General features: G+C 48.3%; 5 protein-coding genes across 5 annotated transcripts; 2 read left to right on the top strand and 3 right to left on the bottom strand.

The window, feature by feature from the left end:
- Window positions 1-94: 94 nt before the first annotated feature.
- KY384_006752 (uncharacterized protein) lies at window positions 95-1320 on the bottom strand (the record flags this gene model as incomplete). The annotated part of the gene is made up of 4 exons (XM_044815245.1): window positions 95-457; window positions 507-723; window positions 782-1068; window positions 1123-1320. The coding sequence occupies 4 exons, from the start codon at window positions 1318-1320 to the stop codon at window positions 95-97; spliced, it is 1065 nt and encodes a 354-aa protein (XP_044667119.1).
- Window positions 1321-6541: 5221 nt separating this feature from the next.
- Window positions 6542-7078, bottom strand: KY384_006751 (uncharacterized protein; the record flags this gene model as incomplete). Its single annotated transcript, XM_044815244.1, has 1 exon — window positions 6542-7078. The coding sequence occupies one exon, from the start codon at window positions 7076-7078 to the stop codon at window positions 6542-6544; it is 537 nt and encodes a 178-aa protein (XP_044667118.1).
- Window positions 7079-7083: 5 nt separating this feature from the next.
- Window positions 7084-7764, bottom strand: KY384_006750 (uncharacterized protein; the record flags this gene model as incomplete). Its single annotated transcript, XM_044815243.1, has 1 exon — window positions 7084-7764. The coding sequence occupies one exon, from the start codon at window positions 7762-7764 to the stop codon at window positions 7084-7086; it is 681 nt and encodes a 226-aa protein (XP_044667117.1).
- A 1603-nt stretch (window positions 7765-9367) lies between these two features.
- On the top strand, window positions 9368-12421 carry KY384_006749 (uncharacterized protein; the record flags this gene model as incomplete). The annotated part of the gene is made up of 2 exons (XM_044815242.1): window positions 9368-11939; window positions 12012-12421. 2 exons carry the CDS (start codon window positions 9368-9370, stop codon window positions 12419-12421), a joined length of 2982 nt encoding a protein of 993 aa, XP_044667116.1.
- Window positions 12422-15090: 2669 nt separating this feature from the next.
- KY384_006748 (uncharacterized protein) lies at window positions 15091-16720 on the top strand (the record flags this gene model as incomplete). Its single annotated transcript, XM_044815241.1, has 4 exons — window positions 15091-15160; window positions 15216-15430; window positions 15560-16302; window positions 16402-16720. 4 exons carry the CDS (start codon window positions 15091-15093, stop codon window positions 16718-16720), a joined length of 1347 nt encoding a protein of 448 aa, XP_044667115.1.
- Window position 16721: the final 1 nt, after the last annotated feature.

Below are 16721 nucleotides of genomic sequence, written 5' to 3'. Positions count from 1 at the left end.
CTGGCCAATGTCACAATTCGTATGTACGCAACCGGAAGAGAGATTGTTCCACCTTTTCGTGGAATGACACGGTCGTAATAGATTTTAGATCCGTTCAAGACTGGCGACTATCAAGACTCGTGGTAAGATCCGTCTGAATGTAGATCTTATCTTTATCTTCAGTGTCGATTCTGATATGAAGAGGCTTTCCACTCGAATCCGATCCCCTCATTTCTCTAGTGTCCTGAGGCTGATGTTTCGGATAAGTGTTGGCCGCGCTCTTGATGCTGACGTGGTTCCCGAGGGGGTTTGACATGCTGCGTTTCCCACGATATGGCTTCTGACCACCACTAATGTAGGCCATCTGAGTCTGGTCCTCGCTGGCGCGACGCATTGCTGCATGTCGTATCTTTTCCAAGGCTGATCGGAAGTCGTCAAGGATGATAATGTCGCAGAAGCATTTGAATACGAGCGAGAACTAAGATAAAGTAAGCGATCATCACTATTCCGAATACTAGGATCTGTACCTTCCAGTATGGATTGATGCCGACGATAGCGCCAAAACCTATAGTAGCGTATAGGACATCTACAACGCAAAACACGATCGATATGAACATAGAGGCAAGGACCACTGCGAAACGTGGGCTGAGTTTGAAGAGTTGCACGAAGCCAAAGTTGTATCGCTTTTTGATATTGTAGAGAAGATTGATGGCGGTGAAGACCCACCAGGGATCGCTACGTAAACTGTCAGCCAGGCCGAGGCATTCAAAGTCGCGCAACGCCTTGGTGAAGTCAAACGTACCGGAAGAGTATCTCAAGTGGACGCGTTTTTAGGAACAGAGGATGCTCATTATTGAAAAACGCAAAGTTGCTGTAAGTTTCCAGAATCCAGTAAGGGGTGGTGAGCAGGAATGAGATGATGAATGCCATGCTATATTTTGGCGAGAGAAAAGGCTTAATCTTAATCCATGCGATGATGTCGTGCAAGTAAAGCGAAGAGTAGAGCAACGTTGCAGTCGAGGATAGATACCATCCATATCCCGCGAAATTCATGAAACAGAAGGTTCCATGAAAGATGGCAAGCATGAGCTGTAGATAGCATGTCAGTTACTGTTCCTGTTGGAGGACTGACCTTGAACGTACTTCGACAAGAATGAGTTTGTGAAGAAGGACCTTTGTCATGTTCGCGATCGTTATACCGATCATCATGACCAGAGCACCGACGAGGAAACCCTGGCTCCATGACTCCAACACATAACCGTCAATAGGCAGGTCATGTTTCCATGAACCATTCCAGTGCTTAGCTCCGGAGTCATCACGCGCAAACAATGTGGGAGCCATTAGCACGCCTTCGTGTCGTTTTCAAGCGTAGAGATCTTGACACCAGCCAAGAGCGATGGATGGAAGATTGATGGATGAGAGCTTCTTGTTGTGTAAGATGTTGTTATGGAAGCAATATACTGTCCTTAAGCTGGGGAATACTAATGGTGGAAGTGTTGTTTCGCTGTTGGAGGTGTTGATGCCGTTTAATTAGAGCAATCTAAAATCTTGACCCCGCATCGTCACCATCGCATGTTGATGATGGTGATAAAAGCCGTGGAACGCTTGACTTGTGTCAAAGCCTCGAATTTGTTTCAAAGCACTGCTCGCGAGAACCACACACTGCCTTTGTCGTGAGGGATCCTCAGGATGTATTGACTTCAGCCTTGCAACAATGTTCCTGAATCAATCTACGTTCAATCCTTGCACCCAAAGATTCAAGAGAGCATAAATAAGAATAAGCTGTTGTGAAATCTGGGGGAAGGGTACGCTCTTGTGGGACCCAAAGTCTGGAGTTCCGAAGGATTTGGATGGATCGGCTTAATCTTGTGCCTCTTTCCTGCATGTTTCTTGCATTCAATCCTATCGGCCACATGGCAGTGTGAGGCTCCATCTGCAACGCGCTTGCCATTGGTGCTGGCCTATCTGATTTGAGGCGTTGGTGCTATAGCATACTCGTGACCTCAACACCAGCGCTGGCTCCACGAATGAAAATAGAACAACGCACCGGGCTTTTCGTGCGGCTGTGTGCGGAAGGATTTTGCGCGATGCCATATGCAGGAACGATGAGCGGTGCTTTGTTCGCATGTGGTTAAGATGAGCCTCTACTTCGTCACTAGCATGAGTTAGAGCGGGATTAGTGCAATTGCCCGAAGTCAAGCTCTTTCAGCTAGAAGTCCATCTATTTCATAAACCCCGGAAGGATCAGCCTTGCTGCGCGAGGGAATGTCGAAGTAAGCACTACCGTAATACTTGTTAAATCCACGAGTAACAAGCCCGCCAGATTGTCCGCGGCAAGCGATCTGGAATGTGCGGTCTGCGTGTACGATTAGCCCAATCCAAAGAACCGTTGCGAGAATATAGTCTCTGCGCACATAATCAGATGGCGAGAAGAACGTTGGGAGCAATTGGAACGTTTCTATATTGCTGAGTCCAAAGAGGCTGAGGTCGTGCCACCAACCCAACCACAGAAGCTATGACATCTTGCGAGAACCCGCAGAGTACCTAAGGAACGTCTAGTCCGTGCGGCGGGAATGCCTGAAACCCCGCGTGTCGTCGCTCCGCTCCGCTCCTTCCAGCCTTGTCTCCATATTGGATGCCTTAAGTCCGCCAGGTGGTGGGTTTGATCTGTGGCATGTTTGACCGAGTGATGGCCGATCACTTTGAAATCAGCAGTGACACTCACGCTTGCGCGTCCTCTGGAATGTTGATCCTGCCATTTCAGGCTAGATGTTTGCCCTGTTTGCCTCTTATCAACTCATTTCAGCCTTGTTGACATTTGAAATGACATCGGATGGTCGCGAGGTATACTCACCAGGTATGTGTGAAGTAAAGGTCTGCTACGCCTTGTTCCTTGTTATTGAGATTGTGGAGTCATTAGTTTGCGCTGATCTTGGCTTTGATATCCTCGCATTGTAACGATGAAAATGACCTGCAGGTTGTTCTAGCCTACGGCGTTGCTGGTGGCGACACAACCCGCATTCAGATAGAGCCTTGGGGGGTCTCGCGGGTTGACTTGTGGAGGACGGTAAGTGATGTGACATTGGGTCACTGGCCTGGTCATATAGACAGGGCTTTCGATGCCTCGGCATTCTGCTCGATTGCTTGCTCAACCGGCAAACGTTCAATGCTCCTTGACCCGAAGAACCCATGCAAACCGTTCACCCTTTCTAGCACGTACTTTGTATCATCCTGCATGTCAGCCTCTTCTTGGCCTATAGCAGGCGCATCACCAGAATCATAATTGAAAAGCATGGTGACCTGAGACCGGACTGCCATGCACTAGCAGGATAACATCATCTCTGATCTTCACACAAGCATCTGTGTTCTTCTATGTTGTCCTCACTGCATCGTCCAGACCCATTGTTTCCCCCGAGCCAATGCTTCCTCCCGGGGTCGGACCCAAATGCACAACGATAACATCTGCGCCGGCTTTCGTCATTCTTATCCCCTCATCCTTATCGAAGACATACGGCGTCGTTCTTAGGTCTATCTCATGTGCCGCATGAATCATATCGACTTTCTACTGGTAAGACATACTAGTAGTCTCAAAATCTGCCCGAAATCGTCTATCGATCAGTTCAACGGTGGGAATTTTCCGCACGCCGCAGAAGCCGAGCTATTGTTCCTCGAGCGACGTGCCTCCCGATTGGCTTCCCGAAATTCATCGTTTCAACTGTTCCTTCGCTGATAAGGAGGCTGTTGAAACGTTGTTTGATGCTGTCAAAGTGGGTCTTCAGGGGAGTAATATCGAAGTATTTGACTCCTCAGACTACATTGATGATGCGGTGTTTGCGAGGACGGTGGCGACTGCATTGAGACATGTGATAGAAAAGACCTATGGCTTGAACATGAATGAGGCGAAGAGGCAAGGGGATACTTTGTTAATGGCCAGCTACGAGAGAAAATCTCGCCCAAAAAGTACGGTCTCGGAACAACAAAAATCCGATCCGAATCGCCATCCGCCGAGGCCACCCCTAAACCTGTGCATTTCTGCAGTCTCATTGCATTGCTAGGTGTCGCAGCAGGACACGCTATGACAATGTGCTCATACAAGGAAGGGCAATCTCAAAATCCCATTGTCAGCCTCATGCCATCAGGGTAAGGGTGTGAAACGCTTTTAGCGACATGCGCCGACAACGGGTTCTCACGTGTCAGTACAGCTGCGACGATATTTAGACCCGCGAAATGCAGGCACAAAGCGGCTGGTCACGCTGTATCGGACATTTACTAGGAACAGCTACATCTCGGAGCTGGTTTGTAGTGCTGTGCAATTTGCTTCTACTTGGACTGTCGCAGGGATGGATCTCCTTTGTCACCGCCCGTCCGAATGCCAAGCAGTGGGCCACAAGAACCTTACGGTCCCTACACAGATGGATGCCGATTTCATGGAGCATTACAAATGTCAAAGAGGTTGGACGACCGGCCTTGGCTTCCAGACCTAATCTTATTGTGATAAGCCTTGGTCCGTGGCCGGCACGTTTCGGCCTGCGGCTATATCGATGGATCAAGCTGAAACCGTAGCTGTGGTATGAGTTATGAGCATCGATGTACCGCTATCGGTCATGTAATATGGGATTGTGAAGTCCGCCTTGCCACGGGATGGTACTCTCGTTTCAGCATGCAGATATCTAAAAATCACATCTCAAGTTTCAACACAGCGAAGCCTGCCTCGTCAACCTGAGTTTCATAAGTAGATGGAACTGCTCTACGAAAGGTAGACCGCACGGCAGTGCTCCCAAATATAAAAGACGTCGACTTCCTCATCAAACACCTCGGCTTCATCCGATCGATTGTTCCAACCAGTTCGAGCGTCCTGCTACCCATTAACGAACTGTTCAACTCATCAATACACAATCATGTACTTTACAATAGGCCTAGCCTGCCTAATCACTCTATTAGGAGTCTCCGCCAGACCTCAGTCCACCACACCAACTATCCAAAGTATACCGTGGATTAATCCCTGTGTCGTTTGTTCAGCTGCCTGCGTAGCCATATTTACAGGATGCCTCTTTGCCGAAGTCATGGGCCCGGAGATGGTAGCCGTGAGTCCCTTCAAATCTGCACTTTTCCAAAGAATGACAGACTAATCCTTGATCTGCACAGGCTTGCATCTACGAAACAGGAGAAATTGACGCCGGCTACTGTGGAGACTGCTGGATGGCATGCCGGGCTGGCAACGGGGCTGGACCAGGGGCCATCGCGGTCGCGTAAGTCTTCTGACATGCATTCACCTCGCCCATTTTGTTTATAAGACTGTTGCGGTAAACGAATATCCTAACTCTTGAATACAGAACAGATGTTTGCACGTCGCATCCTGACGCTCCTCAGGACAAGTGTGAAGCAGCGGCTACCATGGTCAGACAGGGCCTTCCTGCTTCCAAGGGGCTCGGTGAGAATGATTACTCGCCCGATGTCATTGCGAAAGTCGAACAAGATTATCTCGCGAGTCAGGGTCAATCCGGCGGAAGCACAGGGGTTCAGGGAGCTCCACCTGCAGCACAGTCGAGTGGACTGTCTGGTCCTATTAACTCCACTGTAGTAGACGTCGCAGGAAATACAGGGCCCTTGGCCGGCGGTATGGGTACATCCTAAGCACAGTTGCAAAATGCTGGGAATTTTGCAGTCGAAAGGTGCCATAGTTCTGGTAGAACTTTACAGTGAAGAGCAGCGCTCTGAATTGAGGATATCGCAGGACTTGATCTACAATAATGTATTATAGTCGAGAGTGTATGTATTAATGATCAACATCAGATATCAGCAACGTGCCAGTTATTCCTGCAGCATCAACTATCGCGGTCGCGCGTAACCGAGCTCCATATGAAATCGTCAATGACTGAAGAGAGTTCTTCGTGGCTGGAACGCCATCTTCGCTCGCGATCGGTGTTGTTGCGACAATGCCCACAGTGTCTCCAACAATGCTAAGGCGAAGAAGCAAAAGGAAATAGCAAGGAGGGTCTTTCTATACCCTGAAAGTGGAGCTCCCCTTCTTACTTCCCATTTCCACCTATGGGGCATCAAGTTTTGGTACCACCTTGACATGATGCAGGGTCATATCTACAGGGGAGGGTCGAAAGGCGTCGGCCATTCAGAGTTAGGCGTTGAGTACCTCATATATGAAACCTCAATACCCAATTTTTCGACGTGAGATTTGAATAATTACTGATTAGGGCAAGATCTTTTACATGACGTACATGTATGTGAAAAGGTGGAGGCCTCGGAAGACTGTGTTCGTCACAGAAGTTTTCTCATGGTATACAAGAAATGCCCACACAGATATTCAATGTGAGTATTGCCGTGTTCCATTGGAATTATTCGCCGGTGAGCAGATGATATGTAAGAACAACGAACAAATTCAATCCGCATCGACGTAGTGAGTCATGAAAACTCCCGTGTACTATTTATCGATACAGCATCGACCATTACCGCTGCAACAGATCGCAAACCCTTCATCGTCGCCCAACGCAATTTTTGCAGTCTTCTCGAAACCAAAAAACCCTTGACCTGACCACACCGGTCCTCATCACAAAACCACATTCCAGAAGACCGACACCATCACAAGCGCAATGACAGCCAAAAACACCTTCCCAACCGTCTTCAACCAATCCCTCCGTGAAAGCTGACCACCCTGCATCCACCTCATCTCACTCATCATTTCCCCACCCTCCACACCCATCAAACCCTGCTTCATCATATCTTCTCCACCACAGTCCACCTCTGCATCATCAATCTCCCTCACCACCCCCACACTCTTCGTCCTCTTCGCGCCCCTCGAATACCACAACCCCGCCTCCCCAATCCCCGTCCAGAAAACATACGGCCTGGTATGATAATACACCCCACTAGAACTACTCCCCGGCAACAACCCAATCAAACTAACCTCCTTCCTAATATCCGTAACATCCTCCCAATTCTTCCCATCCCTCGTACTCGAGAACCACAACCCATTATTCGGCGGGCCCGGCCCACTCAAGACCGTCAACTCCGCCGCATCCTCCGTCAAGAACGCCGCCGGCGACGTACTCGCCCCATAGAGCACGCCTCCGAGGAACCGCGCCATCGAAATCACAGGCGCCCATACCCCCCATTGTACGAAGTCACCCACGTCCCATCCCCGCCACTGCCATCATAAAACACGAGCAACTGCCCCCTAAAATCCACCACAGCCGGCGACGTATACGGCCTCACGCCCAGATTCACCGCGGGGACATCATTAGCGCCGACCCACTTCCCATTCTCCAACTCAGAGAACTGCAAGCGATTGACATTGCGATCCGGCGGCGCCGTGCTGGGCGTACACCAGAAGAGATACAAATGGCCCTTATGCACGGTAGCGGCGGGGTTGGTGGCCGGCATAACCGGCAACGCCCCAGGAATCGCCCCACTCACGTCCACAGCGGGCGTCCAGCGACTCCCATCCTTCGACGTCGTCAGAGAGAGCGAAAACCCCTTTTCGCCCAAAGCGGTGAAGAAGAGGTACAGCGTGTTGTTGAAGACGACGGGGACGGGGCGCGTGGCGGGCGCTATGGGGATGGGCGTGCCTGCTCGGGCGGAGACTTGGATCGGGGCGGTGAATTGGCGGCCGCGGAGGAGCGAGTAGTAGGACCAGGTGTACCAGATTCCGTCGCCGCCGGCGCCGATGTAGAAGATGTAGAGGTAGTCTTTGAAGACTATGGCGGAGGGGGAGGAGGGGGGTTGGATGCCAATGGCGCCATTTTGGATTTGTTTTTGGGGGGAGAGGGACATTTTTGGTGGAGATGGGGTGGTGGGGTATGCTGTTGTGCTGGAGAGTGTGAGGGCGGTGGATTGGTGAGGGTTTATTGATCGTTGCTGATCGATGATATTTGTGAGGCTCTTGAGGAAGAGAAGTCCAATTCACAGACAGGCACCCCCAGAATATTAAAGGCCCATGGTCTTCACGAGGGGGTGTGCGGGGTCACACACACCGCATTTGCGCCCCCCGAAGATGACCGTGGCGAGGCTTCTCCAATTGCCTTTTTGGATGCGCATGGCGTCGACTAATGTACCTTGCAGAGCGCTTTTGTCCCAGACATGCAGCGCCGGTTCCTCTTGGCGATAAATCTAAGGTGAGATCGAGTAAGTGTTCCTGAGCGTCTTTCCTCGTGCATGCTCGGACATTTTCGTGGTCGTTGTTCATTGACTCGCTTGTTTTCGCACTTCCTCGGGCCACGCGTAGACGTGCATGGGAAGGCGGGGCAGCTGCATATTGTTTCGAGGAATATGCGAGGTCGTGTTTTATGCTCTGTGCATTGTGCGAGGGATGAAAGACACAATTCATTTGCGAACCTGATAACATGTGGTCAGGCTTAGGCAATTGTTGGGATTTCACCTGTTGGCCAGGAATGAGATGCTCTTTCGTTGTATTTTTACACAAAATTGATCTTGACGACAGGATTCATTCAAAGATTCTTGAAAAATGCGCGGGTGGATGAAATCCTGTAAGTCGGTAGGCGATAGATTAAATGAAGAATGCTTGGGTCCAACAGCGACTTGATCATGACTCTACGAACGGCTTATTTGAGGTCAGAAACATTACATACCTGAGATTCTGCTTATATTGCTTTAGAGGTATTTAGCATGAGTGTCATTAGATCACGCGCGCGAGGAGAAGCCCAATTGAATAGATCATGCCCTTGCTTCATGAGGAGTAGAGCCTCGGATCTTAAACGCACAGAAGGCTTACAAGGTTCGATAAACATATGCCAGTATCTCTTCATGCCCCGAGAGATCCAGCACTTAGCCTTCGCTGGTGATGACACGCCTTCGTCTTCGCAAGTCCTAGGATCTTGAGTATCGGACCGAAGCCAATAGTATCATCACAGATTAATCGATAACCCAAAATGAGATCTGGAGACTATACGCTGGAAATTGTGGGTTCGTGTCTGCCGGCGCTTGATCCCCAGTAGAGCCTCTGGTGTTTTCTCCTGGAAGAGCGATGGTAGACTTGACGGGTGATCTCACTCTGGAAGGGAAGGCTTCTGAAAGAGTATCAAGTCAGTTCTAGGTGACTGTAGGGGACTCGGGTTTTAGCGGAGATAATCTTTACGGTGGACGAAAGGTTCTATTACCCGGGAAATCTGGGTCTAGACCGCTCCTTCAGCCTGATCAGTCCACTCACATACATTAACCTGTATCGCATTAAAGATGTATGATGGATACATATAGGTCGGGGAGCTTCCATGGTCTGCTGTTTGACATTGACTCGCAAACTCTCGTTTCCATGAAGCAATCGAGATGCAAGTCAATCGTATCGGACCGACGGTGGTCTATGAACCAGGTGATGGCGTAGAGCATGGTCTTGAGTATGTGTCCCTTAGTGCGAATCGAAATGGCCATGGTCAGTGGTACCAGATACAGAGAGTTTGCTGATGTAAAGTGGGACAGTATTGTACTGGTTCATGGTCTTTTCGGTCATGCTAAAAAGTCGTGGTCTCTGAATGTCCCAAATAGGGTTTCCGGAGAGGAGCCCGTCGATTCAAATGCTCTCTGCAACAGTAGTGACGAAAGTGGTGCCGAGAAACCACCTCGAAAGAAACGATGGACTAAAGGCAAGGACTTGTTCCACGAGGTATTCTGGCCTCGCGATCTCTTGCCCAAAGTATTCCCCAATGCGCGTGTTTTGACATGGGGCTATGACGTCCAAATCGAGCAATTGTTTTCAGCGACTTCTCAGGCTTCGATATTCCATCACGCAGAGACGCTTTTGGCTGACCTTGTCATGTTGAGAAATACGGAAGCCAGGAAATCGAAGCCTTTGCTTTTCATTGCCCATAGTCTTGGCGGCATCGTTGTGAAAGACGCGCTTAGCCTTTCGAAAAATGAAAAGGCACCATTGTGTGAAATACTACCCGCATCTATAGGAGTGATGTTCTTGGGCACCCCACATCATGGCTCGAGCATTGCTTCTCTGGGTAAAAAGTTCTTCGAGATCTCACAACTATTCTTCCAGAAGCCCAATCTGCAAGTGCTCAGCGCTCTAGAAAGCAACTCCGAAATACTGGAGCGGATATCGAGGAGCTTCACGCAAGTTCTTTCAAGTAGTTCAATCAAGGTCCATTCCTTTCGAGAAGAGCTTCCTACAAAGGGTAGAATGATAGTAACACCAGCATCTGCAGCCATTGGTTATTTGCATGAGACTCAAGGATCGCTATATGCAAATCATCGGAGTATGGCAAAATTCTCATCTGTCAAGGATATCAAGTTTGAGAGAGTAACTTCCGTCCTGCAGAGATGGGTCGAAGAAGCTCCTATTGTGCAGTCAACCACAAAAGAAGCTGGTAATCTGGATGGTCCAAAATTTGACAAGCAGCTGCAACTTTGTCTCAGGTCCCTTTCCTTCGCTGAGGCTGAGGCTCGATTCGAAGGTATAGAAGTGGCCTATCACCAAACTTACACGTGGATCTTCGACCCTCAAATCGGATTGGCAGACTGGTTAGAAGGCAAGAGCCGCAACAACATCTTCTGGATCCAAGGAAAGCCAGGCTCTGGAAAATCTACAGCGATGAAATTTGCTATCAGCCAGCCATTGACTCTCCAGTTACTCCAAAAGTATAGTGACAGTCATTGGATCGTCGCTTCATTCTTTTTCCACGATCGCGGGACGAGTATGCAGAAGTCAGGCGAAGGGTTCCTGTGTAACATCCTGTACCAGATCTTGTCTCAACAGCAATCATTATTTCCAGTAATCTACGACTTACTTGCCAGGGAAACAGTTGCTCAACCGTTTACAATTAAGTTTTGGAAGTCCCAATGGACGCTTAGTAGACTCCGAGAGGTCTTGATGACGATCGGGCAGAAATCGACTTCTAAGGTCAATCTCTGCCTTTTTGTAGACGCCCTTGATGAGCATAATGGGAGCTATAGAGAACTAGTCGATATCCTAATGGATATAGCTCAATTGACTAACAACCCTACGTTTCGGGTACGGCTGATCCTCGCCGGACGTCCTGAAAACGTTTTCAGAACCGCGTTCCGTGACTGTCCAGGATTCGCTATTCACGAGCACACCGAAAATGACATTCGCAACTACGTAGATGGAAGACTGCAGAAAGAGATGTGCGCCAGCCAACCGATCGAGGGCGATATACAGTTGTCCAACCTGGTTGGGAGTGTTGTCCAACTCGCCCGTGGTGTATTTCTATGGGTTAAATTAGCCGTCAATGAACTTGTCGAGGGGCTTTGTGAGGGCGACACCCTTGAGGAGCTCGACATTCTACTATCAACAATACCCACAGAACTTGAAGATCTATATAAGAGAGCCCTGCGTCGCTACCCTCGGAGTTCATCGCGATCCCTCGCGAACAATAGATACGAAGCATACGTGATGTTTCAGCTCGCTTCATGCGCTTTGACTCCATTTCGGCTGTATGACTTTCTCGCTGCTGCTCACTGCCTGTGCCATGGCACGGAATCCGTCTTGAAACTAGCAAAGCACAATCCAGACCAAATGGAGCGTCGATTGACCAGTCGATGCATGGGGCTTCTCGAAGCAGAGACCGTTGGGAACGGGCCAGCAGTAATTGTGCAATTTATGCATCAAACAGTCAAGGAGTTCGTACACAGTGATGAAGGCCGCAGTGCAATTCGCGAAGGGATACCCAACCTCGATATTGAAGGCGGAACTTGTCTCATTTTTAAATATATGTTGAAACTAATTGGATCTCTGGACACAAAAACTTTGAATCTCAACCCAATAGGGTTCATGATGGAACATTTTGCTTCTTACGCGAACGTACTTGAGTGGGATGAGGAAGTGTGTGTTGCCAATGAATTTGAAATGGCACTACAGACCCTAAAGGAAATAGGACCGCGTCAAATGATTGATCGACTTCTTGACGATCGCATGACCAAAAAAGCTCAGGGGTTTCTCGCCAAAAATGCATCTCTAGAAGAGACAAACCGTTGGTTTCTGTCAATCTATTACCTCCGGTGTACCTTACCTCTGTCTTTTAAATGGTCTTTGTTGTCTACAGATACCGAATTAAGCAGGGAATGTTGCTATTACCTCCTTGATGTGATAAAAGATCTATTTTGGGAGAAAAACAACCGTCCCTGGAAATCACAAATGCATCTATTTAGGGAGAAAAGCGACCATCCTTGGTTATCACGAATGCTAGATATCTTCGTGGAAGTGGGAATCGTCAGTCAGCAAACTCCTACAGAGAGTGATCGCTGCATTGATCGCAAGGACTTCGAGGAAGTGAAGCGGTTACTACTTGAGGAAGGAAAGCAGAAAAGAAGTACTACCCCTATGTCGGAGTTTCTTGGGATTTTCGGCACTTTTTCCGAGGGCACAAACGGCGAAAAGCTCAAAGACAAATCTACTCATAACTTTATGACCAGAGCTTCAAAAATAACAAACGCGGTCTCAAAAGAAAGCTAACAATTAGTACTTTCAAACAAAGCTTTGATTGTCAAATTTGAAGCTCTTTTGGTTAAGATATCTGATCGATTATGCTACTTTGGTTGAAAAAGACTACGAAGCAAATTATATAGCTAATTTCTATTCAAAACTTGTAAACGAAATATGAAATAAAAGCTTACGCTAAGCGCTTCTTAATTATATAAAAATCAACTTATTTGAAGTATTATTGATAAAGTTATAAATACATTTGTCTTCTGCTACCTAAATTTTTGAGGCGTTCCTCGCGCCTGCTTCAATAATAGATTCTTTAACAACTCTACTAAAAGACCTTCAAATTATAGAACTTTGGATTTATTAGAAGGCTCTTATTTTAACCTTCTTTTGAGTCTCTTGTTTGTTGTTTTTACGCTCTTACTGGCAGAGTTATCAATAGTTGAAGTCTAAGGGATCGCGCGGAAAACGCGAAAAAAAAAGTTCCGAAAATCCCAAGAAACTCCGACATAGGGGTATGGTCCCCGCATCTTTTCTGGAGAATGCAGATGTCTCAATAAACTTGTGCAATTCAATGAAAGCATACAATAATACGACATAGTGATCAATATCAACTACCAAACCGCGGCATCATCGAGCCTCCCCCAAGACCATTACCTGCGCCTCTCACACTACACCCCCACTAACTCGCCGGCTGCTTACTCCCATCAGTAATCGTCCCACAAGGCCCATTACTCAACACCGCCCCATAAGGGCTCGAATCCACCTTATTGAAGAACGCAGGATTCGAGCGCGGATCACACGTCTTCTCCTCAGCATCAGTGAAGATTTCGCAGACTTTTGTCTGGTTCGTCGTGACGAAGCCCGAAAATAAACATCCATCGGTTTTCAAACATGCCACGCAGCATTCATAAGCATTGTTTGCCTCTGCGAACGAGGTGTCAATCCCGGCGTCTTCTCCAGTGGCGGTTAGACTGTAGATGTAGGAGTGCGCTGCGTCGTTGATTTGTGGGCCCAGGAGATTGTTGGTTGCGCAGGCGAGGTAGCTGGTTGTGGTCGTGTTGGAAGTCGGTGTCGTGGTTGTGTATGACGTCACGGTGTCTGTGATTGTCGTTGTTGTTGTAGTCGTGGTCGTGGTGTTGGAATTTCGAGTCGCTGTGTTGGGCGGGAGAGTTGAAGTCGCTGTCACAGTGGCATTCCGAGTTCGATGAGCGGTGTGAATGGGCGTTGCTGCTGTGACCGTGGACCTTGGGCGAACTTCAATCAAGAGTTGTGTTTCTCTAATTGTCACATTCTTGACGCCTAGGTGTTGTTAGCAAGTTCAATACGGTCCATAGTATTGTGGGACCTACACATGACGCTCTCAGGGTGCAGGTCCAACATTCCTCGTCTTCTGTTTGGACCATCTAAGGCCGACCTCTTGCCCCATGGGCTGACCTTCCCGGAAAACAGGTTAAGCATAGCGTTGTTCTCATACAGACCTCCCAATACTGCCTTTCTGTTTACTGGGGCTCCGTTGTACGTGGTGTCGCCTGAGGATTCATAAATTGGGATGAACCCTGTGGGAGCAGGTGCAAAGAACGTCTCAGTCCCTGTGGTAGTGTTCGCCGTTCTTGTTATAGTCGTTGTGACTGGCTTTCCGCTTTCGGTCTTAGTCTTGGTCTTCGTCTGAGTGGTGACATTAGAGACTGTGACAGTAGTGCCAGTGAGGGTACCCGTGGTGGTCTGGTTTCTCGACACAGTCACAATTTTGTCTTGAGTCGTTGGCGTGACTGTTGTCACTGGCGTGGAGACAGATTTTGCGATGACGATCTCCGTACATGTTGTTGTGGCGGTATTTCTTCCGAGCATTCTACGACCATACCTGGTGGAGCAGTCTACGGACGAAGTAGTTGTTCTACCGACTGTGGTAGTGATGGTCGAGGCAAGGGCTGTGGGAAAGAACACAAGATATAGCAACAATTCTGACAACATGATGCTTAGCCGCTTTCAAGATTCAAGTTGAGAATTTCTGGGTGTTGTGGAGGGAAGAAAGTGGGCAATTCAGCTCCATACTTATTTGTAGGGCCACAAGTATCCACTCAACAAGCCAGAATCCATTCTTGGCAGCTCCATCCAACAAGCCGAAGCCTTCGCACACTTATAGCCGTGGCTGATACTATGTGGAATTCCTTACATTAAAGATTTCCCCGAGGCCTCCGTGAAAACCGCAAAGGCCAAACGCCGGCGTTAACATAATTTGAATGTGAAGATTAAGGGGCTTCGAACGACAACGAATCGAAATGATGATCTGAAGAGGCTCTTAATTTGTGGTTGCGAATTCGAGATTGTGCCACTTTCGTGTAGCCTCAGCAAGCCACCGCCTCATCCGCAACACCACGTATGGAAGCGAGGAATGGCACAACAAATCTTTGGACTCCCGTACTCGATTTCTAAAAATCACCGCCAGGAGACAAGATTTTGCTAAGACTTTCTCGAATAACAGAATTAACCGAGATAGGTTAGCGTCTCGGAGATAATTTTGATGAGTCTCTGATTGCGCCGCGCTTGGTTCTCACCCTGAACCCATAACGAGAATGACATTCGTTGCCCGCTTCCACGCCTCTAGTCTGTTAAAATTCCAGGGAAATGTTGGGTTTGCTTCACGAGCGCCCTCTCACCAGTATGCAGGGCCGGTATCAGTAGGTTCGTTAAGAATGAGCAGCGCTGGACGAGATTTATCCTCCGCTCTAGATATAAAGGGTCTTAGTGAGATATCTTTCCAAAGTAAGGTCAAGTGAATATCACCCTTGAGCCGAAGTTGTAGCCTAATAGTTGGAAGACGACGATGCCAAGTCCTTTTATCGATATACGTCAGGACGATGGCTCTGGGATGAGCAAGCACAACTTTCAAAACGCTATGTTCACTTTGATTTGACAGAGTTGAAGAGAATTGCCGTCGAAGCGGCCGGAGCCTCTTCATGTGTCAACATGATCAAGGTCGGCGAAGGGCTTTACAACAAAGCTTTCCTTTTAACGATGGATAATGGGAACGAAGTAATCGCCAAGATTCCCAATCCAAATTCTGGAAGGCATCATTACTGCACAGCTAGTGAAGTTGCCACGATGGACTTCGTATGCGGAGTCCCATGTCTCGTCGAAGTCGAGGCTGATGAAGGTTCTTAGGTTCGAAATATGCTCAACATACCTGCTCCAAAAGTATATGCGTGGAGCTCTCGGCGGGATGAGAATCCAGTCAAAGCTGAGTACATCATAATGGAGAAAGCCCCTGGGATCGAACTAGAAAATGTGTGGGAAGGTATGTCAGGACAACAGAGGTGGGAAGTGTTAAAGCAGGTCGTCGCATTCGAGAAAAAGTTCGCCTCAACCAGATTCAAAGCTTACGGAAGCTTGTATTACCCTCAAGATATTCCAAACGTTACTGATGCTAGACTCGAATACACGAATGAAGATGGCGAGACACAGAACTCTGAATTCGCCGTCGGGCCTTCGAACAGTCGATCGTTTTTCGATCATGGACGTGGTGAAATACTTTTGGATCGAGGACCTTGTATGAACTTCCACCCTATAGTACCTGTTGCTAATAATCTGCAAGGGTATTCTGCCGAAGATTACTTTGTCGCTTCGGCGCACCGAGAAATCGAGAGCATCATGAAACTGCGAGAATTTCCCAAATCACAAGGTCTCTTTTATGGGCCGACACAATATCAACCCACGGCGGCCACTAAACTGTCGGCACTTTTCAACTACTTGAAAGTAGCGAGGTGTATTTTACCTAAGGAGCAAGCAATGAGTGCCCCGCTAATGTGGCATGGGGACCTTCATAGACGTAACATCTTTGTCGACCCGCAAAAGCCAACTGAAATCGTGAGCATCATTGACTGGCAAGCCGTCAATCTGAGACCCATGTTCCTTCAAGTTCATCGCCCAGCGGTTGTCGATTTTGACGGCCCAATCCCTGAATGATTTACACGTGGTGAACTTCCTGAAAACTTCGACGAATTGAGTCTCGACGAACAGAAGAAAGCCAAAGATCTACTCTCTAAACAATCACTCTACAAACTGTGGGAGGTCGAAACTCGCCGTGAAAACCAAGATGCAGCCCGAGCTTTAGATCACCAAGACACTCTGGGAGTTCTGATCAGTGGACTAGCTGGCTCAATATTCACCGATGGTGAGCCTATCATTACCGGATTACTTATGGCTCTTGAAGACAAATGGACAAAGGTCGTTGGAACGACGGCCAATGGCCAACCGACCGTGCCTTGGCCACTCAACTTCTCAGCACAGGAAAAGGCCATTCAAAAAGATCATGAAGCACAATGAA

The sequence above is a fragment of the Bacidia gigantensis genome (genome assembly GCF_019456465.1).
Source record: "Bacidia gigantensis strain McMullin 20006 chromosome Unknown contig_255, whole genome shotgun sequence".
NCBI lineage: Eukaryota > Fungi > Ascomycota > Lecanoromycetes > Lecanorales > Ramalinaceae > Bacidia > Bacidia gigantensis.
This window is presented reverse-complemented; position numbering and strand designations above follow the sequence as displayed.